The sequence below is a fragment of the Centruroides vittatus genome, unplaced genomic scaffold, assembly GCF_030686945.1.
Source record: "Centruroides vittatus isolate TY-2023 unplaced genomic scaffold, ASM3068694v2 contig_1175, whole genome shotgun sequence".
Lineage (NCBI taxonomy): Eukaryota > Metazoa > Arthropoda > Arachnida > Scorpiones > Buthidae > Centruroides > Centruroides vittatus.
In genome coordinates, this window is record NW_027120753.1 from 557074 (window position 1) to 582639 (window position 25566).

A 25566-nucleotide genomic window follows, 5' to 3' on the forward strand; every position below is an offset into this window, starting at 1 on the left:
TAAAGGAATTATTATTGAGCTTTGTGCTTGATAATAAAATTAAAAATTCTTAAAAGTAGCCTTAAAAAATTAAAAAAAAAAAAATGATTGGAGTGTAATTATTGCTTGTGCTTCTAGATATAAATAAAAATCAGTACTTTTCCGTTAACTGGGCACCATTCAATTGATGACATATGAATCGTGTTTAAATCCTAAAATCATCTTTAATTCACAACAAACTTCTTTTGTAGTGATTTTGATTCAAAGCTAACCACTTTAATAATATTGTTTAAACTTTATAAAAGTCTATTATGTTTTTAAACAACACTTGTTAGAACTAGTTAGATGGAGCCAATGATTAGCATATTTACACAATAGCATTGTGGTAGTTGTGTTAAATTCACATTTCCTTGTAAATTTTTGCACATCTATAAACTATGAACCTTAAGTTATTATCTACTTTGGTAAAGTATAAAAATTAAAATAAGGTTTTTTAATTGTTTATAACATTATATTATATTTTGCTAGTTCTCTTATCTGCGGCATTAATGTAATGCGTTTATGTAAATTAGATTTATGAAAAGACGGTAAATATCTGTAAGATACAGACTATATGTTGAAAGTGATTAGTTATATTATTTTTTGACTTTATATTTTCTTTTTGACTTAAAATTGAGCTTACACTATGGAATTTACCAGAAGATGAGGAAAGCGCAATACGTTTTTTCAAGATAAAGGTATTTTGCAAAGCAAAAGGTTCTGTTCTAAAAATCATGCAATGACATTGTATTTTTGTACCTCAGATATCCCTAGATGGAGATGCCATATTCACAGTTGTCGAGAAAGGAAGGGATTAAGAACTCAGAATTGGTTTAAAGGATCCTGAATCCCTTTCTTGAAAGTCTTACGGTTTCATCTATTTGTGGTGTTATGAATTAACTTATGTTGATTTCTGCAGAATGCAGTTAGAATTCGATTCAAGCACAACTGTGGATTGGAACAACTGCATGACAGAAGCATGTACTAATGCTTTATTAACTCATCCTACAGTGAAAATAGGCAGCGATAACAAAATTGTGAAAATTGATGAAAGTATGTTTTCACAAAGAAAATACAATATAGGACGCAATTACCACAACAGTGGGTTTTTGGCAGAATTTGCAGGGAGACGAACAAATGTTTTTAGTAGCTGTGCCTGACCACTCTGCAAAAAGATTAAAGAATGAAATTCAAAACAACATAAAGGAACAACAATTTATTCTGACTGTTGGAAGGAATATAAAAAGGAAGAATTAGTAAAAGCTGGTTATGACACTTCCAGGTAAATCATAAATATAATTTCATTGATCCACAAATGGGTTGCCACACCTAAAGAAGGTTAAATATAGAAAGGTTGTGGGGTAGTGCAAAGTGGTGAAATAAAGTACAATGAGGAACCTCACATAACCTCATAGAGTTGTATTTATCAGAATTTATGTGGCAAAGGCAATACAGAAAAAATGAAACGTTTATAGCAATACTAAAAGAGAAATCAAAATTTATGCCTCCCGTATGAAATGGCGAAAATTAGTAATATCATTTGTAATTTTCATGTTTGTAAAATACAGTTTATCTGTAAACCAAGTTGAAAGGCCCGATGCAGGCATTGGGGCCTACTAAATTACAAATAAAAATAATAATATACTGAATATTATACTGTAAATATATATAAAATAATTTATAATGTTAATTTAAATAATAGCTAGGGGTGCCCCTAGTAGCCATTTTTGGCATACCGTGACAGAAAGAAAGAAAGAGAGTACCCATTTTTTCAGCTTTATATAGTAGAAATATGAAACTAAACATCATTTTTTCTAAAACTGGATTAAAAATTGAATGGTGCCCAGTTAATGGAGATGTATCTAAAAATCTTATTTAAAAATTTAAGTTTTAAACATTTCATGGAGGGAGTGGATCAGAAACTTTGCTACATTCTTCACATTTTAATTTTTCTAACTTCTCATTAATAACTTTTAATTCTTCTTGCAAATTATTAATAGCTTTCTGTAAAACAAATTAGAATAGAAAATTAATTCATCAGCCAGTTTATTTTATTTTTATAATGTAAAATAAAATATAATTAAATTTTCTTACAACAATGGTTATATTTTATGATAAATGTTATAAATAATAGAATTATATAAGTATATATTTAAATAATTAAATATACAGTATATATATATATATATATATACAGTCTTTCTTTATTGTTTAAATCTGCTATACATACATCATGTAAATGATTTAAACAAAAGAAAGAAATCAATCAATTAATTAAATTTTGTAATTTCTTTAGTATCTTGCTTTCTCTCACAAATAGTTTAGCACTTAGGTATTTTTATTATTTATATCATTAACAGAGAGCACAAAATTCTGGACAATTTATATTCAACACTTTCATTATAATTCATTTACAATATTGCATATCAAACAGTACTGAAGGGAATTTCTTTTTTATATATATTAGAAAAAATATCAGTTGGATTCTCATCAGTCTACAATATGGGTAATTAATTACAAGATATTAAGCAATCTGAACTAGAGGTAGGTGAATTAAGCCAGCATCTTATAAATTTAATTTAGAATATTTTGAAAAAATATTTTAAATTAAGAATCCAGCTGTTTGATTAGTAACATTTATTGAGTTTGGTTTTATATGTAATCATCAGAAGATTAATTTTTATATTTTATTCATATCCTGAATGTTATTTATATGTTTACTTTTATTATAAAATTAGTATTTGTCTTCTTTAGTATACTAAAATTGGATTGATATCCAAACAAATTGAAAAAAAATTGGCTTAGAATTTGATTAAAATAGTTTATGATTTAAGAGCCTAAGTACTTTCATAAGTATGTTAATTCTAAATCTGTATGTAACTATGACCATAAACAATCATTTATGATACTTTTGATTGTAATGATTATTAGTTTGAGATTAATATGTACACATTTCATATAGTTCTTTGGATCTAAAATGGTAATCTGACAAAACAGCTGAAATAAAAATTGAAGATCCAATTCAGAGCTGACATTTTTTCAGACTAATTTAATTATTTCCAATTTATTATTAATATAACCAAGAGATGGTGTATGTCTATTTACAATGCAAATTCTCAAATCATTAACTAACTATATTAATCAAATTTTAATCCAATCTTTTTTACAAAATAATACTTAGTATTTAAGAGATTTAACTTTGAAATCTAATGGCAGAACTGCAATAATTTAGTGTCACCTTTAAAATTTTAATATAGATTAAAATTTGTAATACTAAGACAGTTTTTTCATTAAAGTTTTATTTTGAAAAGACTCATCATTCATTTAAATAGGAGATCTTAAAGGAGAAGGAGAAAATTTTAGGATTTGACTTATAACAAAAAGTTATTTCATATAGAATAAAAATATGAATTTATGTTTCTTAATATTAAAATTCTTTGATATATATAAAATATACATAAAAATTTCATGTACACATCATTTCACATAATATTCATTTACTGTAAATTTATAATATTGTTCTCAACAATTATTATTAGTGTATATGTTAGGCTCAAAGAACAAAAATGCTCATTGAGCAAAAAAAGTCCACAAAGCGAAATTTGCATAGTGGCTTTCATGATATTTGACGACTACATGTTGTGGTGATTAAGGAAAGCCATAACATGTTCTGAATGTTTGCTGATGCAACCACAATAGAGAGTGATATGACGCACAGTGGTTTGTAACTTTAAAATGTGTGTTCTAGCCTCAAAACATTTTTATTTACAATTTTTAATGCTGAACAACATTAGTTCTACAAGTTTTCTTAGAAGTTTAATTTTCATACTTAAAAAATTTCAAAGAAATAAAATGTATGGATAAAAATATACATTTGGTTTTTTTGTTTTGCTTAAAAATGCTAAAGGTCAAACTACATGTACCAATAGGTGCTTGATGTACCCTACACGATGACATAAAAATCAACTGCTAAAGTTAAAAACCACTGTGCAATGGATTTATTATGGTTAAAAGCAACCACAAGTTCTGGATGTTAACTAATAATGAGGTAATGATAAGAAAAAAAAACTTTTTTTCATTCTGATTTATCTATCTTCAATTATCTTATATAAGTACAGTAGAGAGTCGTTAATCCGAACCCCGGTTATCTGAATGCTTTCTAGTCGGACTGTGTCGTGCTGAATCGAACGTTTTTGATACTAGATTTACTTCTAAAGTATAATTTTTATGTTTTTATATTCTTCAATATATTTATTTTGTTTGTACAAAATAAAGAAATAATTTTTAACGATACAATAGCCTCAATTATTATTATAAAAATTTTCATTAGGCTTAAAATCGACAAAAATTCAACACGAAGCGACACACAACGGAAAAAAATTTGAACATTGGACAGGTTATATATTTTTTCGTACATAATCAGTTATCCGAACAAATCACTAATCTGAATGACCCCAGTGCCCAATTGATTCGGATTAACGACTCTCTACTGTAGTAACAAAATTATTCACCACATACAGAAATGTAATTTGGTTACTTTTCAACAACATTTAATCATTTATGAAAATCTGTTGCGGTGCTTGAGATGTCAACATTCTCAAACAACTAATTTACTAAAAATAATTACTTTGTCAGGAACTTTTATTAATAAATCAGTCTTTTTTTTATGAGAATCAAGAATGTTGCAGAGTTATTTATTTTTACAAGAACTATTACCATGACATTTCGAGTTGCACTTTATGTTCTTTGAGCAAAATTTGCATTTTTTTTTTATCAACACTCAGATAAAAATGTAGTTTGACTTTTAGCACTTTTAAGCAAAACAAAAAAACCATGTGTGTGCATTTTTCTCCATACATTTTATTTTTTAGAAATTTTTTTAAGTATGAAAATTAAACTTCTAAGAAAACTTGTAGAACTAATGTTGTTCAGCATTAAAAATTGTAAATAAAAATGTTTTGAGGCTAGAACACACATTTTAAAGTTACAAACCACTGTGCGTCATATCACTCTCTATTGTGGTTGCATCAGCAAACATTCAGAACATGTTATGGCTTTCCTTAATCACCACAACATGTAGTCGTCAAATATCATGAAAGCCACAACACAAATTTCGCTTTGTGGTCTTTTGGTCTTTTTGAGTTAGTCACAACATGTTGTGGCTGTTTTTACAAGTGCCACAATGCACTGTGGATGATTAAAAGAAACCACAACACATTGTGGACATTTCTTTCACTCAATGACCATTTTTGTTTTTTGAGCCTAACATATATAATAACTCAATTTGATCAAAAATTTTTTTTTCAGTTCAAATTTCTGGAAAATCTTATAAATATAAAGTAAATAAATACTTTACCTTTTGTGTTGCTTGCAATTCAGCAACTTCTTTCAGGAGTTTTGAATAATCTTTTTTTATTTGTTGGACAGCTTCAATGACTTTCACTGGATTAACCTAATCAATTGAATAAACAAAAAATATAAATTAAACATAGGCATTCTTATAAGATTAATAGAAAAGATTCTGCCAAAAATTTCAGAAAAAATGTATAAATTATCATCAGTTGCTAATCTTACAAATTTATCAGGGTGGTGGTGGTGGTGGTGCCATTTAATTGCTTTTAAAACTTTTCATATAATATTATGTACAGTTTGTATTATGTAAACAAAAATAAAATCATTGCTTTATATGATCAGTGTTCAGCATTATATCACAATGTAAAATGCCATGTAATGGATAAAACAAAATCATCTGATTTTTCGTAACAAAAAATTGTATCTTATATGACAATGTTAACAGGTAATCTTAATATTTTTCATTCAATATTTGTGATTGATTATAGTGATTCAAGTTTACTTGTATTTTAATAATTTAAACTGTCTGAAGTAATATAACATGCTGATTCATATTAGAAACACACAAATTTTGACCTAAAAGTTTATTAATGTTTATAAAAATCAAATTATTTCTTAACTGTTCATATTTTCATTAATCTATTATTATGATATTTTAATTTTTGTTTTCTTTACTGATTATATTCATAAAACCACTTTTAATACAGATGCATTCTTTAAAATTAAACTACACAAAAACTAATTAATTAATATTTTCAGCCGTACTTAACCAACCTTCCTCAAGAACACAAAAAATTGTAAGTTAAGATTGAACAGTTAATATCAACATTCTTTTAAACTAATATAAATAGCATACCTGATCTCCGGATTTATTAATGGTAGCTCTAGTCAGTTCTGTTTCTAACTGACAGGAAACACTATTTAAATCTGATTCTGCCTGCTGGAACTGAAAGTAAAGACAATACAGAGAAAATGAATAATTTTACAGCAGAAACAAAAATAATTTATCACATAATATTCTAAAAATGCTTAGAATAGATATCTGTTCATGAAATAATCTGGATTTAAATCAAAACAAAAAACTTATTTTATAATGTTATTTATTTGATTATTTAACTTTCCTATCCAATTCTCAAAAATATGAGATTTATGGAAATACTATACAGCTCTATACAACATTCTACAACTTTATAACCTATATAACAATACTAAGCATTTTAGTAGTATTATTTGATTATGTTTGATTGCTTGAATCTTTTTCATTGTAAATTAGTTGTTCAGAAAATTATTTTAAAAAGTTAAGAATATTTTAATTATGATTTGTAGAACAATCTCTATTTTTTAAACATTTAATATTTATATATTATTAAACTGTTCATTGTAAATATGAATATTAGGAATGCAATAACATCAATAACATTCATGAATCTGTTCGAATTCAATATGATATAATTTCTTCTTAAAATTAGTTTTTGTCAACATGTCGTGTCAAAACCCATCCATTGCAACATTGCACAACAAAGATCAGAAAGAACAGTTTCACCAAAACAAACAGTAATCAGTATATTGTTATGTTGACAAGACCTTGCAAGAAAAACAATGCAGGAATGAATATTTTATAATTAATTATCCTGGTTCCTGTACTATTATGTATGTTCTGCCCATTTTCATTTTGTTTGCTATTACTGTTTCATTATACAAAGCTTATTTTTAATTGAAATTATTTAAAATATCTAGAATACTACATCAAGAATATAGAAACTAATATCAGTTTATGGAAAATTCAAGTAATGAACACACATTATTTCTAGTGTAATATTTGGAAACCGAAACAGATTTCTAAAACTAAAATAACTTCATTAAATAAATTTCTCTGGTGTTTTTTTTTTCCTATAATTCAAACTTGGCTCCCTTCAACACTGAAAATGAAAAATATGATTAACAGTTTTAATATAATTTGCTTGTTATGCCTGTTGGGCTATATCTGAAGATATCACATATCCAGTAAATGTGTATTGTAAAACCTTGGTCAAACTATAACCTTGCAGTGTTACAAGAGACAGTTAGAATACCAACTCAGATGTAGTGATCTCTCATTTCAAGATAATATCTTACTGTCAGCTATCAACCAGAAGCAAAAAATATGGAAGATTTAACCCTTTGATGAGAATGATTTTTAGAGTTTAATGAGATGGCATGTGGCAGCTATTACCATATATGTATTTATGCAATTGGTATGCAAGACAAACTACTCTTTAAAATACATTAAAAAAATAAATAAAACAATTATAATTACATTGCAAGACATGTAGCAGCAATCACACCACCTAATTCAATGCTCAGAAACAACTAAATAACTAGAAACAGGGAGGCTACTTGACATGTAAGTGATGACATATGTTAAGAATAAGAAGTACTGAAGTGCACTTCAATATTACCTAAGTACAATATCTTAAACAAGATATCAACATTCTGTGTCAATTTATCACAGACACACCTTCAAAAAGGGTTGAGATCAGTCCAATGACTCCCTAAAATCAGTTACATAAATATGAATGCTAAAACTTTTACAAACTCAACATTTAATAGAGATAAAACTTTTGTATATTCTTGAAGCTTGAAAGTTTTGACTGACACAAATAGTTTTAATGTCAACATGAATATATGTTCAATTTAGAAATATTATATTTCTACAATACAAACATACAAATATTCATTAATTTGAAATATGAAGCTGAGATATAGAATCTTGAAAAAGTTTTATCTATATTAAATGTTGAGTTTGTAAATGTTTTAGTGTACATATTTGCGTAACTAATTTAAGAGATAATTTGTCGAACGTATTATTGAATTGGTAATTATAAAAGTTTTACATTAGAAATAGAATAGAAACAATGAAGAAACACCCTTAAAGACCTATCTTAATATATATATAATTCAAACAATTTGATAAGGTTGATAAGGGAGCAAAAAATAAGGATTTATTAAAAATATTTTTGACTTTGTAGCTTTTGCTAACTACATCCAACTAAAGTGATTTGATGGCTTGATGGGATAAAGGAATGTAATGCTTGGATGATTTGACAAGGGATGATACTTTCAGGGAATTCTTTTTATGGAAAATTAGTTCCTATTTAGATGTTAGAAAGGTGAAGAAAATCACTGGTGGGTCCCCCTTAATGTGAAGTGCAATAGGACAGCTTAAAATGTAGAATTCAAACATTTGCTGTTGCATGAGGTCCAAAACAACCAACACAATGTCCATCACAGCACAAAAAGCAATACTGGAAGACAGGCAATCTTAAATAGTCCTACTCAATCCTTTTTGGATTGCAAAAACCATCCATTTTAAGTTAGAAACTAAACTAACAACGAAAGTAAAATGTCTGTGACAAAAATAGTTTATCAGATGCATACTAGTATGTCATTCTGCTGCTTAAACTAGAAGCCAGAGTGAGGTCTAAAATCTTTGTACCTGAAAGTGACATATATAGGTTTTACTATCCTGATTCAAAATAGTCAGATCAGTATCTATCAAGAAATCCAGAAGAAAAATCAACTCCGGATTATTTTTTAGGAAATTCTGCTGATGAATTCAAACAGTCAGGATGGAATTTTTCAATCTGATCTTCTGTATACTGATGTGCTGCCATCATTACTATAGCCAATACATATTTTTGATTCATTTGGAAATATAACTTATTGCCAGTCATTAACACTCCCGTCTTTATGAGTTTTGGTCCATTTCAAACAATTTTTATTTTGTTGGTTTTGTCATGTATGGCTTTGTTTTGACTTTTCTTGAGTGATAATTTTTTATGCTAACTTCCTCCTTGCTGTAATGTCTAATACATTAACACCTGTCTCTCTCCATCTTGAATTAATACTGCTAGACAACAAAAATCTGTTTTCCTTAAAAATTTTAATTTAAGTTATGGTCATCTCTTGGTCTTCCAATCCATTGTGAATTTTTAGTTTCAAATGTTTTAAACTTTGAAATTATTTTGAAACTGTTCCCTGAGAGCATTGTAATGTTTTTGCTATTATCCTTTGTAATTTTCTTTCTTCATGCATCAAAATTATTAACTGTTTCTTACCTTCACTTAATTCACTACTGGGTGCCATCATTCACTTTATTATCATGTTCACTTCAAATTTATACTTCACTATAATAACATCATAAAATTTATTTACTAGGATATCACACAACTTTGTCATATTGCAATAGAATTGAGGCAGAGATGGAAAGAAAAAAGTGATCCCTGCACAGAAGAGGTGATCCTTATACCTGACAGACTGGGCAGATGAACTTTGCACTTGCTGCCACAAAAGTGGCCATCCTTGTGCCTACTGGCCATGGGAGACACAATCCTTGCACTGGTTGGGTATGGAGAGATGATCCAAGAACAAAGTAATTGCCATCAATTGCTTTGTTTTTCTGTTTTGTTCATTTTTTGTGCCTATTTTCTGTTAGGTGCATGCAATGCTGTTTTATTTTTGACCCCTAGGCCTAAATTCCATTAGGTGCATTCAGTCACATCAGAGAGCATGGCATTGACACTTTAATATAGCTGTACATCAAAAATGAAGTCACAGACTCCTATTTTTTACATTTGAATGGACCCTCATTACATTTTTGGATTCATCATCACAATTAATGGAAAATGGCAAAATCAATGCTATAAACTCATAGAAGGTGTGCTAGCAACTGTGGAACATAACACGACAAAGTTGTGTGATATCGTTTTGTCACATGTGTTCATGCTACTGTAAAGTGTGAAGCGCGATAGGAATACACAGACACGTGAATTCAATTAAAACAAATTTAATTTCGCGATTAATAATATATACAAATAAGTTCTTTGTGGATTCCCTCAGTCCAACTTCTCTTGTTGTCCGATTGTAACAATAAAACCCGCGCGATTCTTAACTAACTTAAACCTAAAAGGATAGAAAAGTATAAAAGTAGGAAGTGAGAAGAATTGATAGGATAGTGGGGTACCCTTGTTCTCGCTGAACTCCGATTCCGGCTGGTGGTTTATTCTGCGTATCTCTGGGTTCGTCAACGTTGTAAAAATACCTTTTAGGATAATTTCTTGTCAGTGTCTTTGACTCTACGGTCCGGATCCTCACCTCACGGCTCTCTATTCGGCCCTCGTAGAATTCCGTCTCACGAGCTCGCCGTTCTCGTCCGTGCTTCCTCGTGTCCGGCCGGAGAAAAAGTGACTCTTCGATGACCCAGATTTTACTCGTCCTCCACTCGAACTCTTTGTTCCACACGACCCCCTGGTGGGTGGGGAGTGGGAAGCCCGCGTTCCCAGAAGCCAGAACAATGGACAAAGGAAATTAGAAAGAAGGGTTAAGAAGGAGAGAAAATTATTAAAACTAATTAAATCTAAAATTCATATGTACAAAAATATGGCGTACAGCCACATACGCCCCATCGGAAAGGCTCAAAGTCCATGATGGAGTTTGTAGTAATCTACTCTCCTTTTCCGAAGGTGGTATCGACCCTCGCTTGCGGGAACAGCTTGATGCTCGTCATCCGATTCAAGGGGATTCTCTGGTGATGCATCGTCTTCTTGCCGCCTGATAGGTATCATCGGCTGTCTCCTGTACTGTAATGCAATCTCATCACCTCCATCATCATCAGACATATCCGGGGAATCATTGTTGTTGGGTCGGTAATGGTTTCGACCTTTATATACAGCATATGAATAATATGGTTTCAAACGATCGAAATGCACAATACAATTTTTCTTTCCATCACTACCACCCAACTCTGCGGTTACTGGACCTAAAATTCTCGTAATACGGAAAGGACCCGAATACTTAGGGGAAAATTTTCCGAACTTCCTACCCTGGTGCTTGCGTAACAGCCACACTCTCTCACCAACACTAAAGCCACGCCCTTTCCTTTTTATATTGCACCGCTCCCTATTCTTTAAGTTGTTTTGCCTGCTCCGTGAATAAGCCAAGTTACGAACAGTGTTCAATTTTTCTAACAGCTCCCTCCGATAATCATGCAAATTATGGTGGGCCGGCACGCCCGTCGGAAAGACCTGAGGTAACCTGGGGTCAAAACCGAAGAGAAGGAAGGCAGGGGATTCGCCGGTGGATGCATGAGTGGCGTTATTATAAGCAAACACTGCCTGAGCAAGATGCTCATCCCACTTCCCATTACTTCCTCTGGAGATCCGAGCTATAATACTACATATAGACTTATTAAACCGCTCACAAACCGAGTTCGCACACGGACGGTAAGCAGTAGTGATTTTATGTTTGATACGGAGTATGCCACATAATTCCTGAAACGTGGAAGAAGTGAAATTAGCCCCCCGGTCTGAGATAATAATTTCGGGGCAACCGTAACGGCATATCACATGCTGGAATATGGCGTCTGCTACGTTCTTTGCAGTCTGGTCCTTAATAGGAATTGCTTCAGAATACCTGGTGAAAACGTCAATGATAGATAGAATGTACCGATTTCCGCTGGGAGTAACCATGAGTGGGCCGACTATATCTATAGCTACCTTCTGAAAAGGGAAGCCAGCTAACTCTGTTTCTTGGAACGGCTCCTTTCCCTTGTGTAAATTAAACCTCTGACATGTCCTACACACCCTCACTACCGATCGGACTACCGATTGTAGACCCCGTATGTAGTAATGCCTGTCAACGGTATTACAAGTCTTCTCTATGCCCAAGTGCCCCCCAAGGCCCGACTCATGGAACGCTCTAACAACCTCTTCACCCATTTTCTGACCTACACATATCCGCTTCCAGTTATATAGGCCATATCTTCCCGGTTTAATGTGGACCAACACACCTCCTTCCAACTGGAATTCTGGCTGGACACCCTTTCCGGCAAGACCCTGATGCATGTTCCTTTGAGCCTTCGCAAGACCTAGTTTCATTTTTTTTAAAAAATCGTCTTCCATTTGTGATTCCACTACTCTATGGTGGAAACTGGGACTATGCACATCTAAACACTGGTTGACCAAGTTAGGTCTCTCTCCGCAACATATCGGGCGTGACAAAAGGTCGGCCACCGGATTGTGTTTACCCCTAACATGAGCTATCGTAACATCGTAATTCGTCAATTCTAAGGCCCATCTCATTAATCTGTCGTTGTGATTATTCATACTCCTCAAGTAAGATAAGGGCTTATGATCCGAATATACAGAAACTTCGTGACCTAGAACTATCGATTTGAAGTGCCGGAGAGAGAGAATAATCGCAAGGCACTCCTTCTCGATCGTTGAATACCTCAATTCCGGTCCCCTAAACTTCCTGCTATAATATCCGAGTGGGACCACGCCTTCATCCCGTTGCTGTCCCAAAACGGCACCTAGCCAACTATCAGAGGCATCGGTATATAGCACAAATGGAGAAGAGAAATCTGGGTGTGCCAAAAGGGGGGGGTTTGATAAAACTTCCTTGAACCTCATAAACTTGGACTGACAATTACTGTCCCAAACAAAATGTTTCCCTTTTTTTGTTAGTTCAGTCATGGGCAGCGCCATCTCGGAAAAATTGGGGATGAAATTGCGGAAAAAACCGACCATTCCGAGGAAACTGCGAACCTCTTTGACATTACGCGGGGTTCTACATTCCTTAATTGCTTCGACGTTGCCTGGGTCAGGGTATATACCATCACTACTAATGATGTGACCTAAATATTTAATTTCTCTAACACAAAATTTGCTTTTGGTAGGGTGGAGCTTCAGATTTGCCTTATGTAAGATCCCTATCACTTGATCAAGAAGTTTTAAATGCTCCTCCAGAGAAGGGGAAAAAAGGATGATATCATCCTGAAATACATAACATTTGTTTCCGATGAAGGGGGCGAGGAGACGTGACATACAATATTGAAAGAACCGACCGCTGTTCTTCCCCCCTTGTGGGATACGCGTTAATTGATATTTGGACCAAGGGGTAGTGAATGCAAATATATGCCTAACCTTGGGGTCAAGCGGGATCTGGAAGTAACCGGATTTGAGGTCTATTACGGAAAAGTATTTGCTACCATGGAAGGTCGTGAGTATTTCGTCCACCCTACTTAGCGGGAACACCTGTGGTTTCGTTATGTCATTAATCCTACGTAAGTCCAAAGTCATCCTGATTTCACCCGAGGTTTTCTTCACAATATGGATGGGGGAATTCCATTCCGAATGGCTTTCCTCTATGATGCCTGCCTTAAGATATGCATCAGTCAATTTTTTTAACTCGGCAAGGTAGCAATTCGGAATACGGTATTGACGGGTATTGATTACCCGGTTAGTGTCTATTTCAGGGCTGTGCATAAAAAGATCGGTGCCTTTCAAATCTTCGACCCCCTCCGAAAACAAACCGGGATACTTATCGAGGACGCGAGTCACCTGATTTTCGTCATTCATTTTTGTAGTTCCTGGAGTTATGGCGGTGCCAACCAGAGTACTACTTAAGCAATCGAAATACATGATCGATGGGCGAGGACTATGGTTCAATACTCTAGCTTCACGACTGATGAATGTACATCCATCAATTATCAATGACGGGATTGAGTTGATGACATCCATCCCCAAGATCCCTTGGTATTCTAGCCTATCCGGGAATTCCATACAACAAAGGGAAGCGGGTATTATCTCATCCTTGTAGCTTATCGATCCCTTTAGGACTTCCTTACATGTGGAGATTGTGCCGTTGATACCTCTGATATGGGTGATCTCACCCCTTCTTGCAACCTGGAAGGACTTAGCCAATTTCGCGTTTTGAGTCAGCGCTATATCAACTAAAGACCTTTCCGCACCTGAGTCAATTAAGAATTTAATCTCTACCCCCACTACCCTGCCACATATTAATGGGAGTCCCCTCTCCGAACATGAAAATTCGGTCAGTTTAAAGATGAGGATGGGAACACGACACTGACCCTGATCAGGTTCCCGGACTAGTTTAAATCCTGACTATTTCTTTTGGGGCATTTCCTAGCCAAGTGATTTGGGCTATTGCAAACGAAACAAAGTCTGCTGTTAATATTAGGCGACTTAGTAGTCTGGGTCGAGTTTTCGGCCATCTTGGAAACTATTTCGAACAGGGTTTTCAACCCTTTTTCTAAATTGGCTAACCGATCCTCATCTTTTGGAGTCTTGTCAGGGTTTACTTCAGGACTAGTACATTCAGCACCCACTTCGCTTTGGGAGTTATAACAGACCGTTTTGAGGTCTCTAGGATTACTACATTCCTTTTCTAGCTCTTCCTCCCTTTCAGCGCATTCGAAAGCTTTCTCTAAGGTAGCAGGTTCCCTGCGACATACGTGACTTCGGATACTTATGTCTAATCCCCTGATGAACCTCTCCTTGATAATCTCATCTTTGAATGTCACGATATTTGGGTTACTCCGGATAGCCCTAGACATTATGGTTTTAGTCCTAATGATATACTCACTGACTAATTCCTTTCCTCCTTGCCTCAAATTTAGTAATTGATCGAGTAAGCCCCTTCCTTTCCCTTCGTGCTTCTGGAAACATTTAATTAGATCTTGCTCAATTTCCTTAAACGTTGGTGCAGGCGATTGCTCCAATAAACAAAAGAAAGTGTTTAATGGTTCACCTTTTAGTTTAGCTTGCAACGCAGCCACCTTAACCTCGTCCCCCCATTGGGCTAACTTAGCCACATTATCAATGGTTCTAAATAGTTGATTTATATTTACCGTGTCGTTAGGCGAATTTGAGAAAGTGGGGATCATCCCTAAGAATCCAGTAACCACGAGTGGGGGGTTCTCACTGTGGCTTTCTGCCACCAAACTCATACTGGGAGTACCTTTGTCCTCCATATAACTTACAACGATGGCTGATAATCAGTACAGCTATACAGAGAATTGGATCAACGAGGAGGGAATCCTGTCGCGGACGCCAATGTAAAGTGTGAAGCGCGATAGGAATACACAGACACGTGAATTCAATTAAAACAAATTTAATTTCGCGATTAATAATATATACAAATAAGTTCTTTGTGGATTCCCTCAGTCCAACTTCTCTTGTTGTCCGATTGTAACAATAAAACCCGCGCGATTCTTAACTAACTTAAACCTAAAAGGATAGAAAAGTATAAAAGTAGGAAGTGAGAAGAATTGATAGGATAGTGGGGTACCCTTGTTCTCGCTGAACTCCGATTCCGGCTGGTGGTTTATTCTGCGTATCTCTGGGTTCGTCAACGTTGTAAAAATACCTTTTAGGATAATTTCTTGTCAGTGTCTTTGACTCTACGGTCCGGATCCTCACCTCACGGCTCTCTATTCGGCCCTCGTAGAATTCCGTCTCACGAGCTCGCCGTTCTCGTCCGTGCTTCCTCGTGTCCGGCCGGAGAAAAAGTGACTCTTCGATGACCCAGATTTTACTCGTCCTCCACTCGAACTCTTTGTTCCACACGACCCCCTGGTGGGTGGGGAGTGGGAAGCCCGCGTTCCCAGAAGCCAGAACAATGGACAAAGGAAATTAGAAAGAAGGGTTAAGAAGGAGAGAAAATTATTAAAACTAATTAAATCTAAAATTCATATGTACAAAAATATGGCGTACAGCCACACTACAACCTTATCTCTCCTAAACGAAGTCATGGACTCCCATATTTTATTACATTTTGGATTTATCATCGTCAATTAATGGAAAATGGTAAAGTTTAATAAAAATCAATCAAACAGATTTTGAAAACAAACAATTCTGTAAGCAACATAGAAACTTCTTAATGATCTGCCTCAACAAGAGTATTATATTAAAAAAAGGATTTTAACATGTTAAAATGAATAATAATTTTTATTATAATAATCTCATATTTTTCATGATTCCATACTTTTTTCAACTCTTACTTTGTTTATAAATACTGTAACATTGTAATTTATGTAAATATCTCTGTGACATTTGGTATGGCAAATATCATAGACATTAATATGTCGATTATATTTGCAAATTATTAAAAGTTCAATAATATTTTTGTGAGTTTGATTATTTAAGGATCAAAATAATTTTTCTGCAGTAATTACAAAATATTCCATACATTTGTTCAGGGATAGATCACAAAACCTTCCACCACAACAAAGTAGAAATATGACAGGAAGGATGATTTATTGAAACAATTACAGTGGTACCTCGACATACGAGTTTAATTCGTTCCGTAACCTTGCTCGTATCTCAAATTGCTCGTATCTCAAAGCAATTTTCCCTATTGAAATTAATTGAAATGCCATTAATCCGTTCCAGCTCCCAAAACACCACCTCAGTTGTTTTTGTTAAGTGTTTTTGAATAAGAAAAATGTATTTACAAGAAGAAACATTTGTTTATAAATAACAAATACATATTCTATAAAAACATAATAAAAGAAAAAGTGAAGTGCTTACAGATGCGCTTAATTTTTGTCACTGGTCTTCGCTTTTTTCGTCACGCTTTGCTCATTTTCACTTGCAGATCGTTTAAAAAAACTGTCCAAGGAGGTTTGTTTCTTCCTCCCTTTCAGGATATTGCGGAAATGAGTTAGGCAAGTTTCGTTGAACAACTCCGATGCATGACCAGTTGCAACTTTTTCGGGGTGATTTTTATCCACGAACTCCACAACTTTCTCCCACATTTCCAAGATCTCCTTTATATCTCTTGTAGAGATAACCTCCTCCATCTCTGGCTTCTCTTCAGAACTAATTTTTCGTTGAACCACCGTATGCTGCTGCGAATGTAGATCGTGTAACTCCTCGGTTGTCAGCTCCTGAGACTGTTCCTCGACGAGTTCGTTCACATCTCTCTTATCCACCTCCAGACCCATAGATTTTCCCAGAGAAACAATCTCCTCTACCACTGACACTTCGGGTTCCAATCCTTCGAAGGCTCTTTCAGCTACAGCCTCAGGTCACAGCTTCCATGCAGAGGTTAAGGTCCTCGTTGTAACACCCAGCCAGGCCTGATCAATAATTCTTAGGCATATCACGATGTTAAAGTGGTCCTTCCAGAACTCTCGAAGGGTAAGGTTTGTGTTCTCCGTCACCTCAAAGCAGCGCCGAAAAATGTGCTTGGTGTACAACTTCTTAAAATTAGAAATCACCTGCTGATCCATGGGCTGCAGGATAGGAATGGTGTTGGGTGGTAGGTAGAGAACCTTTATAAACTTGAACTCTTCGAGTAAATCATCTTCGAGATTTGGTGGATGAGCAGGGGCATTGTCGAGGACGAGAAGGGCTTGCATGGGTAGGTTGTTTTCCTGTAGATATTTTTTAACAAAGGCCAAACACCAGGTTTATCCACTCCACAAAGAATTTCCTGGTGACCTACGCCTTCGGATTTGCCCTCCACATAACTTGCAGTTTTTCTTTTAAAATCTTATGTGACTTAAAGGCTCTGGGATTTTCCGAATGGTATACTAGCAGAGGCTTAATTTTGCAGTCGCCACTCGCATTGGCGCAAAGTGCTAGAGTTAATCCATCCTTCATGGGTTTGTGACCTGGCATCGTCTTCTCCTCTGCCGTTATGTAAGTCCTATTTGGCATCCTTTTCCAGAAAAGCCCTGTCTCGTCACAGTTAAAGACTTGCTGGGGGATGTATCCTTTGGCTTCTATCAGTTCGGAAAACGTTTTGATTTAAACCTCAGCTGCCTTCACATCCGAACTTGCTCCCTCACCATGCTTGACGACGGAGTGAATGCCGGTCCTTTTCCTAAAGTTGTCAAACCAGCCCTGACTGGCTTTAAACGAGTCCTCCGATTCCTCGTTTGTGGAAGTGTGTGGAATCTGCTTCAGCAAATCACCGTAAATCGCTCGTGCCTTCTCACGTATGATGCTTTGTGTTAAGGTTCTCCTTGAAGCTGCTTCTCTGTCACCCACACCATCAGTAGTTTCTCCATCTTTTCATGGAGAGACGTCCGGAGCTTAGAAATTATTGTAACGCCCTTAGCTGGCATTATACGCTTTATCAACTCCTTCTGTTTAAGCACATTGATGTGCTACGCTCGTACATCCTCGCCAAGTCAATTACTTGCACACCTTGCTCATGTTTTTCTATGATTTCACGCTTTAATTCAATAGACATCATCATCTTCTTCGGACCCATGGTTATAAAAATAAATGTGATAATGTTTTGTAAATGTACAAAAAGCGTAAAACGCGAACCCAATTTATCAAAAATTCTTCGAAAACGAGGGAAACAAGCACACAGACTGAGGTCTAGTCTGAGGTGGGAGAAACCGTTAGACGCTGCACACGACCCCAACATGCGGGGCGCATGTTGGGGTCGTGTGCAGTGGTGTAGTGTGCGATTCCTCGTATCTCAAATCTTGCTCTCATCTCAAAGCAAAATATCGCTCGCTCGGCGGCTCGTATCTCAAAACACTCGTATATTAGGGCACTCGTATGTCGAGGTACCACTGTATATTGAAGAATTAAATAAATAGTATATTAACTATTAAAGATTCAAATTTGTCAAAACTTTCCAGATTTTCCAAAAACTAACAAAATGCTTTATTTAGAACATTCTACATTTTCAACTCTTTAATTCAAATAAGTCATGTTTTCATCTCCAGATTAAGCTACAGCAAAATCATTAACAGATAACAGACACAATACATTATAAAATAAAATAGAATTATATTTAGAAATTGACAATAAAGTCCTTTTATTTAGATCAAGGTTTTTGAAGTTTTTATATACAGGTAGGCCTCCTACAACGCGGTACCTTTACAATGCGTTTTCGCTCCAGCGCGGTTGGAAAAATGCGGAAATTTTCTGACAACACAGTACTTTTACTACGCGGTTTAGGGTATTTAGAAACGAATTATCTTTCACATAACAGAAAAATTGCAACGGATCACATAAATACAGTGGAACTTGATGAAACAAGCTCAGATTTTGAAATAAGGCCAGTCAAACATTCTCGAACAACTATAATAAGTGACGATGAGGACTGAATTTGTGAGCATAACATTATGTTTCTTTTTGATTTTGACTTGAAATCATAATCTTTTTAGTTTTTATATGATGTTGAATTTTATTTAAGCTTTTTATGTACATAAATTTAAAAAATGATGAAAATGTTACACCATAAAAGGCAGTTTTTCTCTTTTTAGAACCGAATTCCAGTTTTTGTATTAAGTTGGTGTCTCCTATAACGCGATTTCCACAACGCGGTATTTTCAAGGAACGTATCTACCGCATTGTAGGAGGCCTACCTGTATATTTTTCTGCATATTTGGAAGATCCTCCTCAAATTCTACCAGAAGCTTTGTTGTAACTTCTAAATAAAAGACTTTTCAATTTTGTTCAACAAAATTGAAAACAAACAAAAATCAATAGCACAAACATTTCAGAATTAAAAAAAATGTAGTAGTAGCAGAGTACTGTTTCTATGGTAACCAGACAGCTCCAGGGTTAAATAATAATTTTTGCATTTAATTTTAATCATTACACATAAATATATTAAAATTTATCAATAAAAATCATACATAAAAAAATACAGAATTTTGTATTAAATGTTTTTCTATTGCCGCATTTCAATTTTTTGTATATAAGTGTGGTTAGTACTATACTTCAGTCATCATCTTCCTAATATCATTAGATATCCATTTAATAATTCTGGATATGTCTCAATGTCAGGTGGAATTAGAAGCCAAAGAAACACAGACGTTACTAGAAGAAATTGGTAATATTGTAATTCATAGACTGATATACCACCACTAATGGCAGAGTTATGAATAATTTCATAGTAGTAAGAAAAGTTCAATAATAATGAATTAAACAGAATGCATTAGTAGTAGTAGAACAATACTTGAAGCATTTAAGAGCATTTTAAATACAGTAGACCCCCCTATAACACGGTAGATACGTTCCGTGTTATATGAATCTGTGTTGTACAAGTCACTTAAATACACGAGCCAATCACAGCCCAGCACTTGTGCAGTTTAGGGGCTATGGCTGTTTGAAAGATAGAATTAATCGATTCTAGACTAATTTGACTCAACATTTCCAAATCACGTATAATTTTTTGGGAATAATCCATATAAACTAAGCTATAAACAAAAAATTGTAGGATTACTTACTGAGTGTGCACCATTCGACGACACCATTGCTTAAGCTTGTTTTCGTCGTGGAGCGGCTCATCGAATGGCGGGTGCGTGTTTTCTGATAAGTTATTTTTCTGCAAAAAATTCGCTGAACATTGGAGACATCATTAATAAAAATATAATTTTTATGGCCATTGAATAATAAATGTTTTTAGTAGGTCCAGTGCTCGTTTAAACTCAACAGTTTGTACAATATTCGCTATTCAACCAATCCTGTTGCAACACGAGTTGGCAATGACGTTTTACTGTGTTATACAAGTCTCTTTTAACGTGTTATACGAACATGATTGCAATTTTTTTGCTGTGTTATACGAATCCATGTTTTATGAAGCTGTGTTATGGGGGGTCTACTGTATAGCTGTAAGCATGTATTCATATTGATAGTGCACAGGTTGACCACAAAGTAGAAAATCATCCAAACTGTCTAGTTGATATCTGATTTATGTATATAAAATCTTGCTTTAGCAATAAAACTAATGTTTTTAATACTACAGTACATCAAACATTTTCCTACTACTTCTGAAGTACCCTGTATAAAATACAAACTCTTTATTGGGCTGCAATTTGAAAAAATTGTAGACGTATAAATTCCCACTGTTGTCCATTTGTCTGTCCTTCCTTAATTTCAAGAATAGTGTTAAATAGATGAAAGTCGAGACTAGATATAGAAAGATTAAGGGCAGTTTAACTACATATTATGAGTTCTGCTTTGGACCAGAAGTCAAGTTATTTCAATTAAAAATTTTCTCCTGAATGGAGTTAAATACGAGGCGTGTTTTTAAAGTAAGTACCGTTTTAATATAACGCCGCTGGAGCGCTGCAGTTGGCACTTAATGCATGCGCGCTGTGTACCTACATCTGTTGGGAAGCCACAAACGCCATTACGGAGTCAGTCGACTGTGTTTACTGTTGTTTGTGTGTTACTGAAATGCCGCCACTCATTGAGAATCCCGCCGACTGCGAAGTGCGTGCCGTTATTCGTTTTCTCAGTGCTAAAGGCTCGAAAGCGGCTGAAATTCATTGCCAAATCAGTGAAGTTTATGGTGAAAGCGTTATGAGTGATGGAATGGCACGAAAATGGGTTAGGGCCTTTAGTAATGGCTGCACAAACATTCACGAGGAGGAATGAAGTGGGCGACCTTCAGTCATTATTGATGATTTGATTAAAAAAGTGGACTGTGGCATGAAAGAGAACAGACGTGTGAGACTTTAAAAAAACTGTGCCGTGCAGTACAAAACAAAAGGCGGGGCTTACTGAGCAAGGGTGTCATTTTGCTCCACGATAATGCTCGTCCACATACGGCAAATCAAACTCAAGACCTAATCACATCATTTGGCTGGGAACAATTAGACCACTCTCTATACAGTCTCGACCTAGCACCGAGTGACTATCATTTGTTTCTGCATTTGAAGAAGCATCTGGCAGGGCAGCGCCATAACAATCACGACAAAGTCAAAACGACCGTTCTGCAGTGGTTGTCTCATCAGGCAGCAACATTCTTTGAGGATGGAATACAAAAGCTGGTCCCACGATACGATAAGTGTCTCAATATTAATGGGAATTATGTAGAAAAGTAGTGTAAAATATGGGCTTTCACATAAATAAACATTTTGTTAAAAATGTTTGCTTGTTTTTTTTTTATATTTCAAAACGGTACTTACTTTAAAAACACGCCTCGTACATAACTGGCATGAATTCATTGTTAACAGGGAAAGTATGATGTACAGGGACAAGACACTATTAAACTTAAGTGCATTGTGACGAAAAGTTTCTGCCTGGCATCGTGACAATGTCACAATAAATAATTGTTTTATAGAAGTTTTTTCAGTACATTCTAATAGATGTTTGAGGTATTTTCTCATCTTCAAATAAAAAAATCAAGTTGAAACCTTTAAATTCATTAAATATTATAGAAAATATCAAATTTGAATGTTTCAATTTGATTTTTGATTAAAACTGATAAATGTTACATGGTAAGAAACTTGCAAAATAGAACAGCATAATTACAGATAATAAAAACTTCACAGCAGCAATTTCTTGATATTATATGACAAAATATAAAATATGTTGAAGAAGTAACCAAACGAAAGAAGCAGTACACCCTGTTAATTAAATATATTGCTGGAGTTATCCAGCAATATATTTAATTAACCAAAAATGTTTGAGATCAAATCAGTACTTCAACACACAATTAATATGTGGGAACTACCAGATGTACTCTACTAGAAAGAATTAGGGAACATAGATATGCCATTGAAAAAATCTCAACGTCACGGTCTTAGCGACTTATGCTTCCCAGTAGGATGTATAGATAAAATGGGATGAGGCTAAGATCATTAAGATCTATCAAGTTTTAGGAGTTATTAGAAATTTTTAAAGCTAACAGAAAATGCTTTTGTATCAATTATAGGGATGCCGACACATTATAAAAGATATGGAAATCTTAAAATGAGCTTTAACTTGGGCTTGGTCCCCCATTAATTGTTTATCATTTATTTTAGTTGCTATTTTTATTTTATTTTTGTACCATTCATGTTTGCTTGTATTTATGTTTTTAAGTTTTAATTATAATTTGTGTTTATATATTTCTTACATTCCTTGTATTTGAATTGTAAATATTTAATTGATTTAGAACATTCTTCCCATTCTTTTCAATTTAAATTATTTACATCATATTTAATATGTTTTTCAATGTTCATTTTGCTCTTTTTTTCATTTAAGTTTGATGTTCCAACTGAAGAAGGTCTATAGAAGTAGGTTGGTTAATTAAATATATTGCTGGAGTACATCGTGTACTGCTTCTTTCATATATATATGAAAGAAGCAGTACACCATGTATAACCCCACTTATTTTATTTGACACCCTGTATATATATATAGACCCTACATATACACAGTGTCAAATAAGTCACTAACAACTTTGATTGACGATAAAAGATCAGGGATTTGTTTCATCGTCATGAAACTTGGTGAGAATACTATTGAGACAAAAGGTAATTAGTATATGAGGTTTTTGAAGTGCTCTCTTTCGTGGGCAATACAGGACCGTAATCAATACTCGAAACCAGCAACCACATTTGCCAAAACTTTATCGGGAATGGCTTAAATCTTGGCTTTGATAACAGATTTGAGCTGTTCAAGGTAGGGTTCTGATAAATCCTATCCAAGAGATAACCCGAGGAAAAAATCCACAGGATCATGGTCCAAGGATAAGGTGGTCATGAAATTTCTCATCTGCTGCTCTCTGGGAACCCTTTAGCAATCACCCTCGACCCGAAACGTGTTTGGATCTTCATCTACTATGGCTCTTGCTGCCTTGATATTCTCTTCTGACTTTGACGATCGCAGTATGCCTGTCCTGACCTCATCATTATCCTTTACACTGCCTGTTCTCTCAAATTTCTCAATTAAATTGATGATTGCACCTGTCATTAAAATTGGCTTGTTTTTGAAAGTTGTAGACCACGTCTGCAGTAGCACAGTAGAGTTTTCATCACATTTGTACCAATGTTAAACCAAAAAAATGCATTCATCCAGTAAATATTTGCTCATTTTTAAATTTTTTTAAAAACTGGCACATCAGCACTAAACAATTACCTTTGTTTACAAAATGGTGGCTGTGAGGTATCGGCACCCTCGGACGGTTAGTTAAAAAGTTATTCTCAATCGAAGTCATTAGCAACTTATTTGACACCCTGTAATAGAAATGTTACAAACAAAAAAGTTTAACCGAATTATTCAATACACCTTTAACAGCGGACAAAGTTTAAATAAGGCTAACATTTTCAACCTGGTTAACAGACAATCTTCAGGAACAGTCTGTTAATACCGGAACAAAAGATTCTCAAAAACAGTCCAATAACCGGAAAAAATTATTGTTTAAACTTCACTCGCCATTAAGGGTGCATCAACTACTTCAGCTGAATAACCACCGTGGCTAGTTCATCCTCAAAAAAGTTTACAAGGAAAAAAGCCACAATTAATGCAAATTATATTTAAAGAGACAAGATATAAAACCTGATATTTTTCCTGATCTAAACTCATTTAAAAGTAACCATACATTAATGCATGTGCATGTTTATAAATGCATTTGGTTTATATATCATGCATAAATTGAATAAATATTTTAATTAGGCTCTTTATTTTAATAAATATTGGGCTCATACTATATATAAAACGCTTGAAACATTTTTATTGATTCAAATTGTTTAATATACTCACAAGCGCTTCTAATTTTGAGACAGTAGCTTCCATTCTATGCCAATTCTTTACTTTATCACTTTCAAAATGCTATCGATTCTATTTTGTTGTCCTAAGCATTAATTACTATGTTATTTCATATTAATACCGCCATTTCGGTTTCGTATCACGCCCTCTACAAAATTTATTTCGTTTAAGATTCTCTACTTACGTTTTAAATTTAAAAAAAAAACTAAACTTATTTAATTTTAATTTTAAAATGTATATAGAAGCATCGTATAAAAAAATAAAATTTAACCAAAATTTATAAAAAAAAACTACATTTTATCTTTTGAACTCTTTCCGCCATGTGGGGTTTTTTAAAACTCTTTCCGCCCCGTGGGCACTAAGAGGGCCTTTTTAAGCAAGCCCATTATGGGTTCGGCCAGATCCACAATGGAGCGGCCGGGTGGTGAGGTATGGGGCTTGACATATCCGGACAGACCAGCCCCTTGAAAATTCCTGGGAATTTTTCGACCCGTCGGGATTGGAAACCCCGGGTTTCCCAGAGCGGTTGGCTGCCACCTTGCCCGCTCGGCCATCCGGCCGCTCCGTCATGTGGGTAGTAAGAGCAGGAAGCCTATTATGAGTTCTGTCAAGCTTACAATGGGGCGGCCGTTTAGTGGAGGACGAGGACGACATATCAGGGACGGACAATCCCCGAAACATTTCTGGGGTTTTTCGAGCAGTCCGTATTCTTTCGCGGCGGTAGACTGACACTTTAATCGGATTTTTGTAATTTTTTCGTGGATAGTATGAATCATGTCTTATTTATGCTGATCAAATCGATTGAGAGTTATGTTTACCCATAATGATCATAATTGAAGATGCCGAATAATTCATTGTTTGCTAGTATCTCGTTAACAAATCGACAACGTCAAATGCATGA

At 34.5% G+C, this 25566-nt stretch overlaps 1 protein-coding gene across 1 annotated transcript; it reads right to left on the reverse strand.

Annotated features, from left to right (window-relative positions):
- Window positions 1–24803, reverse strand: LOC136982903 (spindle and kinetochore-associated protein 2-like). Its single transcript, XM_067279467.1, has 4 exons — window positions 24660–24803; window positions 6227–6316; window positions 5375–5470; window positions 1–2022 (listed from the first exon to the last, which is right to left on the reverse strand). Exons 1-4 carry the CDS (start codon window positions 24690–24692, stop codon window positions 1918–1920), a joined length of 324 nt encoding a protein of 107 aa, XP_067135568.1. The 5' UTR covers window positions 24693–24803; the 3' UTR covers window positions 1–1917.
- Window positions 24804–25566: the final 763 nt, after the last annotated feature.

Coding starts and splice junctions, on each gene's coding strand:
- LOC136982903 (XM_067279467.1), bottom strand. CDS start 24,692: ATGGAAGCTACTGTCTCAAAATTAGAAGCGCTT. Junction 5,471..6,226: donor TTAATAAATCCGGAGATCAG/GTATGCTATTTA, acceptor TCAATTGATTAG/GTTAATCCAGTGAAAGTCAT. Junction 2,023..5,374: donor AATTGCAAGCAACACAAAAG/GTAAAGTATTTA, acceptor TTTGTTTTACAG/AAAGCTATTAATAATTTGCA.